The 18,966-nt window shown below is 44.8% G+C and overlaps 1 protein-coding gene across 4 annotated transcripts in view; it reads left to right on the top strand.

Moving 5' to 3' along the window:
* The first annotated feature begins 5,292 nt into the window (after positions 1-5,292).
* Positions 5,293-18,966, top strand: part of RPAP1 (RNA polymerase II associated protein 1) — a 174,485-nt gene continuing 160,811 nt past the window's right edge. For 2 of the 4 annotated variants that reach the window (XM_083506091.1, XM_083506093.1), the window contains exons 1-8: positions 5,316-5,420; positions 9,485-9,592; positions 10,274-10,513; positions 11,230-11,375; positions 14,172-14,264; positions 16,389-16,575; positions 16,862-17,038; positions 18,243-18,485. In XM_083506091.1, coding sequence (XP_083362217.1) covers positions 10,324-10,513; positions 11,230-11,375; positions 14,172-14,264; positions 16,389-16,575; positions 16,862-17,038; positions 18,243-18,485 — 1,036 coding nt within the window. In that variant the 5' untranslated portion in view covers positions 5,316-5,420; positions 9,485-9,592; positions 10,274-10,323. Of the gene's footprint in view, positions 6,319-9,484; positions 9,593-10,273; positions 10,514-11,229; positions 11,376-14,171; positions 14,265-16,388; positions 16,576-16,861; positions 17,039-18,242; positions 18,486-18,966 lie in introns of all 4 variants that reach the window. The other 2 variants (XM_083506092.1, XM_083506094.1) reach the window with 2 other exon arrangements.

The following is an 18,966-nucleotide window of genomic DNA, read 5'->3' as shown; positions in this document are numbered from 1 at the left end:
ACTGTTGTTTAGAAGACAATGAATTAATAATCATAATAATATCAGCAAGATACTCAATTTCTTTATCATTATGTCTGAAATTTAACCTAATTTTGATCGATTGCTTTAGCACTTTTAATACCAGTTATGCTGCAATCCTCAGATAGTTACAAAGGGGTACATTTGATAAGGAAAATGAACATCCAGAGTGAACTGCATTCACACCTGACAGTTAAGTCGCATAGCTTGACTTTGTATACCATATGAAGCAAAGGGATATCTGAGCATTAATCTTGAGCCTGGGAGTGTGGTTTATTGCTCCCTATCAAGCTATGATCCATAAGCCAACATATCATTGCTTCAGCTATTCCTTTTCTTGTTTCATTTATGCTAGGAGTGGGGAACTGTTTTCACCCTGAGGGCGAGACTCCCTTATGAGAAATATCGGGGGGGGGGGCTACATGCCAGTTATGGGCAGCACCACAGGCAAAAGTGGATGGAGTGGTGGATGGGCCTTTTAATTTTGCACAGCATTAAATCAGAGGTGTACACACACACCTGTTGGAGAAAATAATAATTTCATAAAACTGTATTTTGATGATTCCATCTTCTTTTAAGCCCATGACCTAGCTAAACTGAAAAAGGCCTGCCTACCTTTTAAGGTACAGAACTAGCTGCTTTTAGGTACTTGTATGTAGTGCATGCCTGTTCCAGAACACTGAAAAGAATAAACTGCTAGAATCTATGGTGGTCATTGTATGCCTGAAAAGAGAGTATTAGCTAGGCATGGCAATTGTTATTAATCTTGAATTGTTTTATAGATAGATGAAAGAGGACACTGGAAGACATTTAATGAATAGGAAAATTAGTTAAAAGTCTTAATAAAGACACTGAAAAATGGTTATATGTAATCACATGATATTATGATGAGGGGTGGTCTAAAGAGCCAAATGATTTTGATTGGTTCAGGATGATGGCATTGAGTTGTAACTATTAAGATGGCTGTGATCCTTTGATTGGTGAAATGAAATGATGCGTGTGATCTGAAAATGTATAAAAAACATTGCCTTGAATGTGGTTCCCTGCAGCCTTCTTATTTTTGAGGCTGTCCCTATGCTCATTTGTATTTCAATAAAGGCTGATCTTTTCCCCTGGAGCCGGCATTCTTTTCTTTTGGGTTTCTGTATGGGAAACTGCCAGTCTAGGAACCTCTTTTTTAATTTCCCCAACACACCATTCTCCATCCAGGCGGGCAAGAGACACAGCAACAGTTCAGAGACACATTCCTACCAGGGAAATGCAGTCAAGGTGGGCATGGAGGAAGGTAGGCCTACTGAGAGGCATGGCTTAGGCTAGACTGAGTCTCAAGGGCTAGAGAGGCCTGGAGGACCACATTTGACCCCAGGCCTGTGGTTCCCCCACCCCTGGTTTCCTCACTTGCACCAGGGGAGGAGCGTTTATGTGAACAGCTGAGCTGCATGCTAGCCACACACAGTATTTTTACTAATATCATTAAGCCACACTTTTTGGTTTATGGTTTTATGAAAATGCGGCCAAAGGCCACAGCACCACTGGAATGTTTTTGCACATATCAATGAAAGCCTATTTGAGTCTATGTTGCCTTATTTGTAACACATAATGTTGCTAATGGAGAGAGAAAGAGGTTCATTTATAAATCAAATGTTCGTTCTAGGCAACATTTTTACACCCATGTTAAAGACAAAGAGCAAAACGAAGAGTGTTACATGTGGGAGGAAACCCACTCTTCATAAATAATTGAATCCACTTCCCTGTTCACCAGCTTGAATGGGACATTATCTCCTTAGTTAGATCAATCAGAGTGTTAAATAATCACCCACAGGTGGTTAAAAAACCTTTTTTTCACTGTTTGGCATGAGAAATACACCATGGAAACTGAGCCCTTTAGAACAGTTCCAAGTATGTACTATTCTCCCCACACATTTACCCACTCATTTAAGTTATCTGAGTTCTCCCTCCATATCTAGTTGAATTGTGGTAAGATGCTAAGTAGGGCCTTCTCTGTTGTAGTACCTATTATTATTATTATTATTATTATTAGGCTTACTTGCACTTCACCATGAGCTCCTAGGGCAGGTTACAATCTTAAAATATAACATTAAGATCAGTTAAAACAAATTACAGTCAAGATAAAACAGGTAATAAAATATAAACCTTCCTAAAATAAGTTTCCTAAGATGATCAAATTGGCACTCGGCATCCTTACTTTACGGCAGTGGTTTTCAACAAGTGTGCCGTGGCACCCTGGGGTGCCTTGAATGATGGTCAGGGGTGCTGCGGGCAGCATTAGTCTGTCCCTCTTTCCTTCCCTCCCTCCTCTGATGTTCTCTCGTATTTCTGCCTCCCAAATGCTTGTGACCGTTTGCCTCACATTCACCTTTGGGCTGCTAAGGCTGGGGACATCCTGTTTCCAGGCTCCTGTGGGGTGGGGTGAGGAGGCACCTCTCTTTGGCATGGGGGAGGTGACTCAGGGACCAGGGGCGGTGACGGCTGCCCCAAGGACTCTCAAGGAGAGGGAAGAGGAGGCTGAGGGAACACTCCACCAGGGAGGGTGTTTGAAAAGGGGAGAGGGGCTGTCGGCTCTGCAGGAAAGGGGTGACATAACTGGGCTTCTGAGGCTTGGAGCGTGTTTCCCCACAGGGGAGCCACAGAAAGAATATAGTTGGTCAAGTGAGCCATAGACTCAGAAAAGTCGAAAACCTCTGATTTATGGTTTTGCCACCACTTGAAAACATTTCTTTTGTCAGGAATTGTAGATTCCTGATTACGCCTGCTTGCTTTTGATATTGCTGAATCATGCTGCATATGCTTACTGCATTGTTGATTCTGGCTCTTTGAAATGCTTCTGCATATGTCAACTTAGATACCCAGTTTCCAAGTTGAAAGGCAACTCTCAAAATCTTTCTAATAAGCAAAATATTGAAGACGCACGAGCAAAGTGTTTTATGGAGATTGCTGTCTTCTGATGGAGCCCCCCGTGGTGAATGCAGATGGACCATTTTGCTAGTACTCTGTCTTTGTTCCATCCCACCCACTTTCACCATACACTTCAGATTAAAGCTCACATTCATTTTGTAAGCATTGCACTTGGTTTTTACAAGTAATATTTACACCTGCCCACTTGAGGACAATGACTGGGTCCAGCCACAAAACTGCACCAGTTCAGGATCCTACCAATACAGTATCTAACATGGTGAAGCCCTACGATTTTCTTCAGCCCTGCCATGGATTCTTGAGTTGAGATTCCTGCATTGGGGTGGGCTAGATGACCCTTGGGGTCCCTTCCAACTCTGATTCTAAACCACTATACAGTAGTGCAATTCACACAGCGACCGCTTCCCTTGCTGGGGTATCGCAGCTGCATGGCCTTGACCCGCCTCTCCATGCCCACTCCCATCGCACAGGAGAGGTTTGCACACCTTTTATCCATATGGGCTTAGAACCCCTTTGTGAAAGGGGGGAAACCCTGAGCCAGAACAGAGGAGAGACTATGCAACCCTGTTTGGGGGGGTGCACAGGGCTGGATTTAGGTTTGATGAGGCCCTATGCTACTGAACGTAATGGGGCCCTTTATATGTCCAGCTGCCTTTTGGCAACAACAAATTGTCATTTTTTTGTGTTGAATATGTGCTATATGGCAATTTATGGACCTAATAGGTATCCAAAATCATTTGCACATAACAAAATACAGTGGTACCTCGGGTTACATACTGTCAGGGGTTCAGGAGCAGAGGCAAGGGCAAGGGAGGAAACAGAGAGCGAGGGGGAGGAGGCAGAAGAAAAGATGAGTGATGACGACGACCCGAGATCGCCGAGTCTTTCCAGTGAATCAGACGATTCACAGAAAGGAGCACCAGTGGCCAGGGCAAGGGGGGAGCCTAGGGGGACATCCCAGGAAGAAAGGGCCAGAGGGGGCTCAGAGGGGAGCAGTTGGAAATCGGGACCAGCGTCACCAACAGAGAGCAGGGGAGAGGAAGGGCGCCAGGTATCAAGCGCTGGCAGCTCACAACAGGAGGGAGGGCTCGAGTCAGGAGTGGCCACACCTCCATCGGGGAGCGAAGAAACGGTCAGACGGAAAGTGGAAGGTTGGGCGCGCGCGCCAAGTTCAAATGCACAGGAAGGTGGCGCAGTAAGCAGCCCGGAAAGGGAGCCAGGTCCTAAAGCCCGGCGCAAGGAGACAGGAGGGTCCGGGGGGTCAGCGTCAGAAGAATCCCGGAAGGAAGAGACCCCGGGGGGCAGAGGGACCCAGAGAAGAATGGTCAGGCGGAAAAGGTGGAGTAAGGCTAGGCTAGTAAGCTGGTGCACAGGGGGCGGAGACTCAGACGGAGCTTCGCCGGTCTAACCCTTAAGACGTAGAGCTGCGCGCAGCAGCTTGAGAATGGAAACTGTAACTCAATAAAATACTTTTACAAGTGACCGCTGGCTAGCGTGATCCTCTGTGAGCTAGGATCGGGAAGCAGCTCTGACACATACGCTTCAGGTTACAGACTCTGATAACCCAGAAATAGTGCTTCAGGTTAAGAACTTTGCTTCGGGATAAGAACAGAAATCGTACTCCAGTGGCGCGGCAGCAGCAGGAGGCCCCATTAGCTAAAGTGGTACCTCAGGTTAAGAACAGTTTCAGGTTAAGAACGGACCTCCGGAACGAATTAAGTTCTTAACCTGAGGTACCACTGTATCATTTACTTATTAACATACCACTATATGCACTTTATCAAAGTAATTGTTGAACTGAAATACAATTAAGAAGTTTATTAATAGTGAAATACAATTAAGAAGTTTATTAATAGTGAAATAATTATTAAGCTCTAACTTAAGTACATCCAGTTGTTTTTTCCTTTAAATTTTTTGGGTGCCCCCAAGAGAGTGGGGCCCTAAGCTATAGGGGAGGACCCTGTTGCAACAACTTTAATAAAGATCAGGCTTACTAGCCGCTTTGCTTCTCAATATTTTCTGGTTGGCCTCTGTTATTTTCTCCTACCAATAGGAAACCCACGTAAGGACTCTATACGGGATCTTGATAAGGCAAAAAGGGTAGATTTTGTTTACAACATAGCTTATGCGTAAATCCGGCACTGCGACTATGCGACCCTATGGGGGGGGCATGGAAACCAGTGGGACGAACTTCTAACTGGATAGACATGCGGTTGGGGTGCATCCCCCGTGCCCCGGGCAAGGTCGCCGGTCGCTCCCAGCCGCTGCCGGGGCTTCTCTTCGCCGCCTCTCTCCGCATCCCAAAATGGCAGCGAAGGCGGGGCCTCGTTTCGACGCGCCGCCCGGGAAACCTCCCCATCCTGGCGGCGGCGGCGGAAGCAGAGGCATGTGCGTCAAAGCGCTGCTGGGCTGAGCGGAGGCGCCGCTGCCGCCCTCTAAGGATGGCAGAAACAGCCCACGCAGCACAGGTCAGTGGGCATCGCCAGCAGCCTCCGCGTCTCCTCCTCCTCCTCCTGGGTGGGCAGCCTCCGTCTCCCTAGCACGGAGGTGGAAGGTTGTGCCGGCCTAGGGACTCACGGCCCGCCCGCTTCTTCGGGCACCCGGGCTTTCAAGTGCCTCTGAGCATGCCTAGAGAGCGATTCCTTCGCGGAAAACTCTTTGCATCCCGTCCCCGCACGCTTGGGACTATGGAGCATGCGTCCTAACGGGCCGTGGACTCCTTTTAAAGACACGAGCCATAACATGGCGTTTTTATTTGCAGTGGGGCTGCCTGTGCATTCAGGCGGGTTTTTCTGTCTCTGGGGAAATGCCCCACAGCTGCAGGCTAGAATTGGTTGAAGGGGGCTTTGCCACGCATCGGATTCTCTTGTTTCTAGGGGCCCCTAATGGCGAGTTGGGGCCTGCCCGTTGTATCTGCGAGGCTAGTAGAAGAGGCGATGATACCTGCATAGACAAAAGAAATCGGCGAATGACTTGCGAAGAGAGAAAAGGCAAAACCGGTTTCTGGCATGTGTGCAGCGGCACATGTTCAGCCCTGGATTTTTACCTGTTTGTTTGTTTAAAAAAATCTCCATTGTTGTAGTAGGAGAAGCAAGACAGGAGCCAGGAAGGAACAGCATAGGTTTACCCCCTTTCTAAAGAAATGTGATTAATTGCATTTGAGGCCTCTGCTGGAAAAGTAGACTAGACGTTTAAATACAAACTTTTATTTAAACAAACACAGAAGTGTCCTCCCAGAGCAATGGCTTAAACCGTTAAAGGGATGCTTTGCAGATTGCATCAGTTCCTTCTGTGTGATTATCAGCAACAGATTGCAGGAAGATCCAGCAGTCTGAGTGGACTTGAAGTTTAAGTCTGATAATTAAGGTACTGAGTTTGCAGTATACAGAAAAAAGGAAGGAAGTACCATGCAATAAGAATACCTGTGTTGAAGTCCAGATAGACAGATGATAAATATTGCAGAACACATTATATTTTGCTTTATAGATTTTTTACTTTCTTTGGTGAATGTCAAGGACAAGTAGCCAAATAACTTGCATATCATACACAAGTGTGTGATGGTTTAGCTGTAATCTTCCTCGTGATATTCTTTGCTCATTAAATTTAACAGCTTTATTCCAAATTCTGTACAAATGGAAAGACATGGGTACATAGGTACTTGTATAGAAGGTACATAGGTACTTGTGTAGAAAAAACAAAGGATTAGAATTTCCATGCCCAAACACTCATTTGAAGTAGCATGTGGTCTTCTCTGAAGTCTCTGCACTACTGTACAAGTTTAAGTGTGTTTTCCTTCTTTTTTAAAATGTAGTTTAAAGATTCAAGCCCTGGGATTCTTCTGCCCAGAGCTGATGTGCCTTTTCATATGGCATGATGTCAGAAATGAATGACGCTGGTCCCATCCATAGACGATGACATCACAGCAGCGGTGGTGGTGGCACTGGGGTGGGGGTGGGGAGATAAAAAAAGCATGAAGAAAATTGCAGGAAGGTGTAACACAGCAGGGCAGTGTAAATGGTAATAATAATAATACTAATACTAATAATAAATTTTATTATTTATACACCACCCATCTGGCTTGGTTTCCCCAGCCACTCTGGGCAACTTACAGCATATCTAAAAACAAAATTAAAATATCAAGCGTTAGAAACCTCCCGATACAGGGCTGCCTTCAGATGTCTTCTAAAAGTTGTGTAATATACAAGATGCACAATCAATAGATGGCTAATTTGTTTCACACATCTCAAGCAGCATTTTAAATTCTAGTCTAGTCAGAACTTGAGTCTTACCCTTTGGACTTCATCCAGCCTACACGCACAGAATATAGTTTGAACACATATAAGGTGGGTGGAATTAGTAATAGGAGTATTAATGGTTATTTCTCACACAATTTTTTTTACTCTGTTTTTAATACTTGAGAGCAAAGTATATGTCTCTCGCTGATGTGCAACAGATGCATTATTTGCCCCTTACCTATTTAAAACTGGCAGAAGTGAAGGCTTAATGTTTATTTTAAAAGTGTAAGCGGCAAATAAGGCATAGATGCACAACCAACGAAGTGTGCCTGCATTTTATTCTTATTTATTTATATGTTTCTACGTTAATAATAATAATAATAATAATAATACTTTATTATTTATACCCTGCCCATTTGGCTGGGTTTCCCCAGCCACTCTGGGCAGCTTCCAACACAATATCAATAATAATAATAATGTTGATAATAATAATAATAATAGAGCAATAAAACATCAAACATTAAAAACTTCCCTTAATAGGGCTGCCTTCAGGTGTCTTCTAAAAGTCATACAGTTGTTTATTTCCTTGACATCTGATGGGAGAGCATTTCACAGGTCAGGTACCACTGCCGAGAAGGCCCTCTGCCTGGTTCCATGTAGCCTCACTTCTTGCAGTGAGGGAACTGCCAGAAGGCCTGAATGATGGGGGTGGAGATGCTCCTTCAGATATACTTCAGATATATGGTGTATATGTGTATCTATGTAATATATTTATTTTTACATTTATATTCCACCTTTCATCCAAGGAGCTCAGAGTTCCCTCCCCATTTTATTCTCACATCAACCTTGTGAGGTAGGGTAGGCCAAAAGGCAGTGAGTGGTCAACCCAATGAACTTCATGACTAAGAGGGGATCTGAACTCTGCTCTCTGAAGTCCTAGAACAAGAGCTGCTCATCTGGTGGGACAAAGCTGTAATAATAGCCTCCCAGCAGAGACATCATTGCTGCTTACACGGACGGATGAGGCAGTGGGGATGTCAGGGCTGTGCAGGTACCCTGGGGGAACCATTCTTGCATTCCCGCTGCTGCACCCACACAGCTTAAGCCCCTCTGCTGCCTTGCCCCTCTTTCTGTAAAGCGGCAGTGATATGCCTGCCAGGAAGACATTGCTGCAACTCTGTCACACCAGGCAAGCCACTCCTGCCCTATCCCAAAAACTATCCACTACACCAAAGGTGTTCCCTTCGATATCTGTTTCTGAATATCTTCTTTCAGTAATGTTTCAATCTGATTCTGAAAAGAGATAAAATGAAAGAACTCTCTCCCTTGGCATGCTTCCTGCAAAAGCATTTCATAACATTTATCTTGGACCAAAGGCCTTGCATGGTTTCGCCTTCAGATTGTGAAAGTTGAGTTGCCAGGAGGTCTGTTCTGGTATCACTCTGGGCCACTAGTATTGATTGCTCTGACGTGAGGGGTGTCTGTTATTGTTTGTTGGGCGTTGCTGACTTAAAGTTGTGCCTTAAAAGTTTTAAGTTGTGCTTTGAAATAAAGGACCTCATTGGACTGCTTAGCAGTAGAGCAGTGGGAAATTTAGAAGTGCAGGGTGCCTTCATGATATAACCACCACGCCCCTTCTAAGGTTATACAACAATTTTATAAATTATACAATGCTAATAATTAGGGATGCATTGCAACAATCAATGCAGGTCTCCACAGGTTGCCTTTCAGCTACTATTCTGTGCACATACATGGGCAAATGATTTGGAGTGACTTAAATTGTGTTTTCCATGAAGTTCCCTTGTATGTAACAGAACCTGCACACTGGTCTCTTGAAAAAGAAGCACCTTGTGTTTTTGGTGTTCCTAAATGCTTAGCAATACAGTGGCTGTAGGACACTGGAAGGGACGTGGGTGGCACTGTGGTCTAAACCACTGAGCCTCTTGGGCTTGCTGATCAGAAGGTCGGCAGTTTGAATCCCCGTGATGGGCTGAGCTCCCGTTGTGCTCAGTCCCAGCTCCTGCCAACCTAGCAGTTTGAAAGCACGCCCAAAAGTGCAAGTAGATAAATAGGTATCACTCCGGCGGGAAGGTAAACGGCATTTCCATGTGCTGCTGTGGTTTCGGTGTTCCATTGTGCCAGAAGTGGCTTAGTCATGCTGGCCACATGACCCAGAAAAACTGTCTGTGGACAAACTCTGGCTCCCTCAGCCTGTAAAGCAAGATGAGCACCACAACCCCAGAGTCATCTGCGAGTGGACTTAATTGTCAGGGGTCCTTTACCTTAACCTTTTAAAGGACATTGGAGACAAGGACCTTGCAGGGACCTTGCTGCAGAAATAGTAATCAATGGGTCTTCAACCCTCTATGATCCCAGACCATTAGGCCACTGCTGCCTAGGTAATAGTAAGTATACAACTATGTCATATTTTGTTCTGAAGGGAGGACAAGGACAGAAGGAAACTTTGATCACAAGTATGTTTCCCTGTGAGCGGTTGCAGTTTGCTCTGTGGCGGCCTTTTGAAGTCAGTTTCTCTAGGATATCAAACACTTGGGCCCTCAAGCCCCATAGCGCTGCTGTACATACAAAAAGTTGACCATTTTGTTGGGATTCGCTTACTATTTCCTCCACTGTGTCTGAAGCTTCCATAAATAAACTGGGGGGAAAGTGCTGTGAAGAACAGAAGAAAGGAAGGAGCACTTTAGAAACAGCCGTTTGTGCAGAAGTCACATCAAAGACAGGTGGATTGCAGTGTGTGTGTTCTGCCTCCTTCCTAAAATAACACCCACAGCAGCAATAACACTGTGTTTCCTCCCCCTTTTTGCCATGAGAATGTGTTTGCAGAGAATTGTGCAACAACTATTCTGCACAAATTTCCGGTTTCAAATGAGTGTAATAGCAGGGCACCCTAATTGGGGTGGGAGAGGGGGAGGCCATTGACATGCCTGGGCTGTCCGTTAAAAGCCCTGTTATTTGTGGCCCTTTGGGGTACTTGAAAAGTGTGTAAAAGTAGAGGGTAATAATTCTTCAAAAGCTTGGTTTCCCAGGTAAAGTTCCTTTCCTCCCTTTCTCTGCACCTGATTCAGGTTAACCCTTAAGCTCTGTAAAGGAAGGCTGTGACTGCAAAAGGAGAAAGATGTTGTCAAGGCCCAAGCCTGGGGAGTCGGAGGCAGATTTGCTGAAGTTCCAGAATCAGTTCCTGGCAGCGAAAGCTTCTCCGGCAGTGAAGGTTGTAAAGAAAGCAGATAAGAGAAGAGGGGATCTGGGGAGTGGAGAGGATGAGAGACCCCCATTGCAGCATGACAGGGATGTGGTGATGCTGGATGGTAAGTTTACCTTTTTTTATTTCAAATTACCTTGTTTTGTATTGATGGTTTAGTACAGCCTTCCCCAGCCTAGTGCTGTTTGGGTATTTTGCAACTCCCATCAGTCCCATCTGGAGCACGTCAGATTGGGGAAGGCTGGCTTAGTAGTCAACAAAACCAAAATCACTTATTCATTGCCTGTAAGTTGATAGGTATATTTGAGCAGCTTGCTTACTGTAACCTTGCCTGCACTTCCTACTGTTCCCAGCCATCCCTCTTTCTGTTTGCAAAGCAGCCATTTTTGGTGCCAGATTGTTGTCAAGACTTGATGGCAACCCAGTTGGAATTAAGGGCATCATTTAATAATAATAATAATACAATAAAATAATGATAATATAAATTTTATTATATACAGTGGTACCTCTGGTTACGTACTTAATTCGTTCTGGAGGTCCGTTCTTAACCTGAAACTGTTCTTAACCTGAAGCACCACTTTAGCTAATGGGGCCTCCCACTGCTGCTGCGCCGCCGCACGATTTCTGTTCTGATCCTGAAGCAAAGTTCTTAACCCGAGGTACTATTTCTCGGTTAGCGGAGTCTGTAACCTGAAGCGTATGTAACCTGAGGTACCACTGTATATGCCTCCCATCTGACCTGGTTGTTCCAGCAAAATACTAAAACACCATAAAACACCTGGAGATTACTAATGCTCTGCATATTCTCTCTCTCTCTCTCAGACTTTCCTGATGTGCCCCCTCCACTGACACCAGCACCTCCCAAAAAATCCAAATTCAAAAGTGCCCGTGTTCATTTTGATGAGGATCCAGGAGAGCAGTTGGATCGCAGTGATCAACACATCACAGCTGTCTTCAGCAAAATAATTGTGTGTCCTGTTTATAAGAACTACAATAATAGTGATTAAACCTCTGATTGACCTGTGGTAATGATTGATAAATACTCAAGCTGGGGCAGCATGCATTAAAAATAAAGTGATATAATCCTGCAGAGTAACCCAAATATTGCACACATACATTCCAAAGCAGAAATTACGTAATTTATAATTATACACATTTTTACTTATTGTTGTTTAATTTATTCTTCTTTTGCTGGGAAATGAAGCCTTCTGGGGCTCAAAGGCACCTTCTGACCACTGAATTTATAGGAAGCTGCTTTGTATGGAGTGAGTGCCGCCTTACTGACAGGTGCTCTCTGACGTTCCTGCGTTGCAGATGGTTGGACTCGATGACCCTTGGATCCTTTCCAGCTCTATGATTCTATGAGGTCAATGGTCCTTCTTAGCCCTGCTGCCGGAGATCTTTAGTGTAATAGATATTCATTCATTCAAGCAAGCTAGAGCTTGGCTTCATATAGGTAAAGGTAAAGGGACCCCTGACCATTAGGTCCAGTTGCAGATGATTGGGGTTGCGGCGCTCATCTCGCTTTATTGGCTGAGGTAGCTGGCGTACAGCTTCCGGGTCATGTGGCCAGCATGACTAAACCGCTTCTGGCGAACCAGAGCAGCGCACGGAAACACCGTTTACCTTCCCGCCGGAGTGGTACCTATTTATCTACTTGCACTTTGACGTGCTTTTGAACTGCTAGGTTGGCAGGAGCAGGGACCGATCAACGGGAGCTCACCCCGTTGTGGGGATCCAAACTGCTGACCTTCTGATCGGCAAGCCCTAGGCTCTGTGGTTCAACCCACAGCGCCACCCGCGTCCCTTTGGCTTCATATACCAAAGAGCAAAACACATGAATTGGCTACCAAAACTGTGTGTACATATATTTTACCAACATGCATTTTACCACGTCCTTGTTTCGAGGTACATATATCTGTTTAAGATTCCCTTGGTATTTGACATGAGACACATTTATTTTGTATTTGGGGATGTGCGCCCCGGTAGAAAAGGTCAAGCAGAACTTAGCCCATGTTGCGAACAAGTTGTTAGGTATGAAATTTGTGTATGAGGTCCAGAAATGACCGGTAGCAGACAAGGGGGTGGGGAGGAGGCGCTTACCTGACCTTCTGGCAGGTAACTCACCGCTGCTTTCTGGGAGAGTAATCTGAAGAAACACAAACCCCTGTGTGCAAAATGTAACAATCTACAAAAATGCAAACGCAACACGCTGGACATTAGTGGATCAGTGCCCACTAGCATGATCCCCACTAGTATGAATATTTAATTGATAATTATTAACTGATGAAGACTTTATTCTGAAACAGTTGAACTATTCCGGATATACTGTCCTTTTGAGACTTTTGTGAGACGTCTTCCTTTGAGAAACGGCTTGGCGTTCCTCGCTATTCATTGATTTGTTTGATTCTTTGTTTGACTCTGATACATATAACAACTTGTAGTTACTTGAATATTTTGTGAGATGTGTTGTATGATGTGTACATCATTTTGAGGTGGCTTATTCGTATATTTTGAATGACATCATAACCGATTATATATTCACTAACAGTTATTAGCACTGTGGGTTAAACCACTGAGCCTTGGACTTGCCGATCAGAAGGTTGGCAGTTTGAATCCCCGCAATGGAGTGAGCTCCCGTTGCTCAGTTCCTGCTCCTGCCAACCTAGCAGTTCAAAAGCACGTCAAAGTGCAAGTAGATAAATAGGTACCACTCCGGCGGGAAGGTAAACGGCATTTCCATGCGCTGCTCTGGTTTGCCAGAAGCAGCTTAGTCATGCTGGCCACATGACCCGGAATCTTTATGCGGACAGTCGCCGGCTCCCTCGGCCAATAAAGCGAGATGAGCGCTGCAACCCCAGAGTCTTCCATGACTGGACCTAATGGTCAGGGGTCCCTTTACCTTTACCTTAGCTTTCTAGGAGAGAGCAGGGTGAGGGTGCCCAGATTGACTTACCCTATGCGTATGCACTGCACTGACCTCCCCCACCCCAGTAAACAGCCGCGACTAACCTGCTGGGAGGCCAAGTAAGCACCTCTGCTCCACCCTGCCATCAGTAGCCTCTGGATGTGACAGAGGCTGTCAGTCATTCTATTAGAAAGGCTGCAGTTCTCTGCCCCCTTAACTGGAAGCAAGTCTCATTGACCTCAGTTACAAATAATTATGAAGTTACAAATAATTAGTAGCCTGCTTGGATATAGGCATGTGCGGATATGCTTCAGTTATGAAATTACACCTTGTGAAGGACACAGCTGCATCGTTGTATTTGTTGCTAGAAATCCATGGGTTAACCGACGATTCAACACCGGTTTTGTTAATGCCAAGATAATGTTTTTATTGTCTAGTAAGAATTTGTTTCTGGTCTCTTGGCCTTTTTACAATTTATGCTACATTGTCTTCAAAAAAATATAATGAAAGTTTTTTTTATAAAAAACCATGGAAGTGTTGATGGTTGGCAAGTGTCTTTCAGTGATGCATCTCTCAAGTGACACAATTTTATGCTTTTTCTGGAGAAAGGATGGAACTGTCCTTGTCCAATGCTGATGAACCTAGCGCCTCTTTCATTCTTAGAAGTAGGCCACTCTTAGACAAGTACAAAATGAAAATTGAAGTGAGGAGTTTTTGCAACAGCTACTGTCTCATAGCTGAGGGAAGACCTGAGCAGGAGTCTAAGGCCAAACTCCTTCTGCTGAGCCATTGTAAAGCACTGTAATGCTTTAATGAATGAAACCAGTATTCATTTGGCATTGTGTCTTTGTGGCAGGAACGTGACACAAGCACTGCCAACGTGACCATGCCTGTCTTCACTGGAGATGCGTTTCCCAGAGTCTTTCACAGGTCCGAAATAAAAACAGAGGTAAGAAAAGCAGCTTCACATTTATCAGCCCCCTCTCCTCCTGTTTCTGCTTTGTTTAGCTTACCTTCACCTCACAGAGTGCTTGTTGTGGGGGAGGAAGGGAAAGGAGAGTGTTAGTCGCTTTGAGACTCCTTCGGGTAGTGATAAAGCGGGATATCAAATCCAAACTCTTCTTTTTTTAGTTCTGTGTATTATGCTTCATCATAATGCAATCTGCTGCTGATGGACTTTGTCGTGCAGCCCAAAATGCTTTGAATAAATAGAGGAAGTGTTGGGGCTTCTAGGGCGTTACATAGGAGACTCGGCAAACTGGATGCAGTGAGTTACGTTAAAAGCACACGTGTTAGATTTTAAGTTGTGTGGGATGAGTCTGCTAGATGGATGGGACATTGTTGGGCTTTGGTTGGATTTTGGGAGGCAGTGTCTGGCTCATGACAACCATGGGGCTTCCTTGAGGGATCACCAGCTTGACCCCAAGTGTGGGACATGCCCTTGATTTGGTTTATGCCCTTGGTGGCAAGGTCTGGAAATAGAGCAGGTTTTTGTGACTCCTGTTGTCATTGTCACACCACTTCCTGGTGAAGTTTAGGCTAACGGTACCGAACATGTTATTCCATATTTCCAAAGTTGATGAAGGAAGCCATTCTATACCTGCTAGCAGTGAGTGGTGGATTCACATTAGTGAAGTGTAAGATAATGCAATACATTATCACATTCCTTCAGTGCCCTTTACAAAGCACTTTCCTTACTTCTGTGCAGTTACGTGTGTTTCCAGTGGTTCTCTGCCCAGTTTTTACTACCATTGTCATTTATGAAAACTTAGCAGAGCCCTGAAATTACCTGGCTTTCTTCCTAGTTTAGCAGAGTCTGAACTGCATTTTTGGCATGCTACAAAATGTGGGTTTTTTTGGGGGGGGGTTATGTGGTGTGGCCTTGTGCTTGCCTGCACCTCTGGCCTATTCACTTACATTTGTACTATGGGAGCTGCAGCAGAATTGGCAGACACTCCCACCCAACTACTGATTGGAGTTCTAGGAGGCAACAGCTCAGAAAACAACAGAGAGAAGGGGAGAGCATGCAAGAGTTTTGTCTCCTGGGAGACAGCATGGACTTGAAGGGCTGGAGCATCTGAAAAGCTTGTTACAGGGAATGCTGTTTTGTTTTTTAAATAAAAAAGCCAGTCTTTCAAGCACATTGCAAAGTTTTCTATTGTGGTGTGCAATGTTGGTTTTTGCCATTTTGAATATAGATGCTGCTACTATTTGTCTCCTTTTTTAAATATGCTGATGGGAGACATGGGCCGGGATCCAGGGAGTCTCTTCTGCATGCACAGACAGGCTTTTGCATGCTGATCCAGCTGTTTTGGCTCTTGTTGGAGGGAAGCAAACCTGCATCCACAGAAACTCTGCTGCCAGTTTCCACACAGTTCATGGTGTGCATATCGGCTGTGCAATCTTGGCTATAGCAATATATCATTTTTCTTTCCATCGCAGCTTCTTGGCTTAGTATCATCAAGGTGGATATGCTTCATGCTGCTTTTTTCTTATCAATAGTCAGTAAGTCTCTGATAGAGCCTGAGTGTAGACACTATGCAAATTTTAAAATCCATTAGTTAGGCATCATTCATCAAATTTATTACTGTGAAATTGTTGCCCTCTTACGGTCCCAAAATCTTCAGAGATGGCTTTTCCAAGACAGTGAAGTCTGTTTATCCTCAGAAATGCAAAGCGTTCAGATAAGCAGACTCTTGGATTAATCATAGAAGCAGAGTGGAACAAGCTAGCCAGAATTTACCTACAACGAGATGCTTTCTTGCTTGCTGCATTTTGTCAAGGAATGTATTTATTTTCCTCTTCCTGGTGTTTAAATATATTACATCGTATCTGGGAAAGAGTGAGGAAGGGCTGTGACTCTGTCTCTCTCCACCCCACCCTTAAAATTGTCTAATCTACAGCTTGCAGTTGAGGACACAATATAGAAATCCATGTTGAAGGCAGCAGAAAATCTGGATAACACATATTGACCCAATTGGAGTGGGTGGCAGGAATGTTGATGAATTGGTTTTTTTTTTTGTTATATGAGAAAGGCATAGGAGTGTTTACTTGCTGTTTTGTCTTCTTGCAGGCAAAATCAGCAGCTGGAAAGAAAAGTATCTTTGCTCAGAAGATAGCTGCTAAGAGGGCAGCCGAAGTGGCTCAAATATCTTCTCTTTCTCTTGAGGAAGCTGAGCAGACAAATGTAGGACCAGCAGCTCCAGATGCTGCCCTACCTTCTGAAGCCATGGAGACCCAATTCCGCAGGAGTGAGGAAGGTAAATGTTGATACCTGTGGAGCAAGTATTCTCAGTTCCTGATGGCATGGGGGATGCTTATTGAATATTAGCATAGAGAAGCAAAAATCTCCTTAAAGGGTTGTGCTGGTGAGCCCTAGCATTGAGGCGGTGATGCTGCGCACAGTTACATTGGAGTAAGCACCATTGAACTCAGTGGGACTTAATGTCTGAGACTACATGCACCAGATTGTGAATCAACTCAGTGGAGTATTTTGTCAGTTTAAGTTTGCTTATGAATACCGCTCACAGTGCCCTTTGTTTCTAGATATGCCTGCTGGTAGTGTACACAGTCAGCGGTCAAGTATTGTCACTGGGAAAGGTCTTGGAAGCCTGGGAGGAGAGCAAGAAGCCCAGAACATCCACAAGGAGAACCTGGAGAAGCTGCAGTCCATGTCTCAAGAGCAGATCTTGGAGGAGCAGAAACGACTGCTGGCTCAGCTAGGTACGAACTTCTTGCTGACTTCTGTACACCTTATCCAGTGATTTGGATTAACCCCCCTCTGATTTTTAAGGATCAGGGCAGTTGCCTTCAGTTTTGAAAGCACGAAACATAACATGAACTCTACACAAAAGAACGTTGTCCAAAGCAGCAAAGCCAGCTTCAGACATGTGGAATCATTCCCAGGACTCGCTTCCACGCTTGAAGATTTCCTGTTGGCATGTTTAATTTATGCAGCCGACTTTGTAACAGGCACACAAACTGCAAAGCCTCTTTCACAGACCTCATGGGTCTGTTGAAGTGAGCTGCTTACATTAATTTCTTTGGACGGGATGCTTCTGAGACACAAATGTGATATCGTGTCTTTAACTTGCAACCTGAAAAGCAGTCATCTGTCTGAAGGCCAGGTGGGAGGGGACCTGATGAGGATATGAGTGGGGATATTGGTTTTGCTTGTTACTATGTTATGTGGGACGCAGGTGGCACTGTGGGTTAAACAACAGAGCTTAGGACTTGCCAATCAGATGGTCGGCGGTTCGAATCCCAGTGACAGGGTGAGCTCCCGTTGCTTGGTCCCTGCTCCTGCCAACCTAGCAGTTCGAAAGCAGGAAGTGCAAGTAGATAAATAGGTACCGCTCCAGTGGGAAGGTAAATGGCATTTCCGTGTGCTGCTCTGGTTCACCAGAAGCGACTTAGTCATGCTGGCCACATGACCCGGAAGCTATACGCCGGCTCCCTCGGCCAATAAAGCGAGATGAGTGCCGCAACCCCAGAGTCAGTCACGACTGGACCTAATGGTCAGGGGTCCCTTTACCTTTATGTTATGCATTTTTATGTTTTTATATTGTCAACAACAATAATTATTATTATTAATAGTAATAATACAGTGGTACCTCGGGTTACATACGCTTCAGGTTACAGACTCTGCTAACCCAGAAATAGTACCTTGGGTTAAGAACTTTGCTTCAGGAGGAGAACAGAAATCGTGCGGCAGCAGCACATCAGCAGACGGGGACCCCATTAGCTAAAGTGGTGCTTCAGGTTAAGAACAGTTCCAGGTTAAGAATGGACCTCCGGAACGAATTAAATACTTAACCTGAGGTACCACTGTAATAACATCAATCATTATTGACTCAAAGAATTGACACATGCATCAAGGAGGAATTTTAATGCTGAGAGTATTTTGTCCCATTTTCATGCTTATCAGATCCGGGTTTACTTGCGTTCTTAAAGTCACGACGTGATGGTAGGACAACTCGGGAAGGAGAAAGCAAAAAGCAGCATGAGAGGCCAGGAAAGCTTCTTCATCCAGAAACGCAGCCTAGACCCAAGCATGAAGCAGAAGAAACTCTGAAAGTTCCTTTGTTACAGAAGCCAGTGATGGAAGAGGAGGAGGGCATGGAGGAGTCACTGCAAACAGAAGCTGGTACAAGAATAGAGGATAGCACAGGTAAGGAAAAGTTACGCGTTGTTGCAATGGATGAGCAAAATGGCCAAGTTTCCATATAATATACATGCTCGTTTTTCCAGGGTTTTGATCATTGCTTCAATTCTAGAGGCCAAGTATTCTCAACTCAAATCTGCTGTGCAAATGGAACAATTGCAGGACCGTAATTTTGCTTTGTCGTACAACTAAGAAGAGGCTGTTTTACCTGACCCAACCTCGGGGGGCGTGGGGGTGGGAGACTTGCTACATGCAGTTTTCATATATTTGCTGGTGTTGCAATACTCTCTGGCAAGGGGTGGCAGAGATGAAAAGTATGGCAACTACAGATGCAGCTGCTGATAAGAGCAGTTTTGAATGGCACCTTCACTTTCACTTCTTGGCAGGCTGCGTGTCCTTTGGGAACAATCAACATGTTTGGGTTTTGTATATATAGATATTTTGCTGCTGCTGATTCATTCTCTGTGTGGCACTATATAGCAACTTT

Source organism: Podarcis liolepis, assembly GCF_965112155.1.
Source record: "Podarcis liolepis genome assembly, chromosome: 1".
NCBI lineage: Eukaryota > Metazoa > Chordata > Lepidosauria > Squamata > Lacertidae > Podarcis > Podarcis liolepis.
This window is presented reverse-complemented; position numbering and strand designations above follow the sequence as displayed.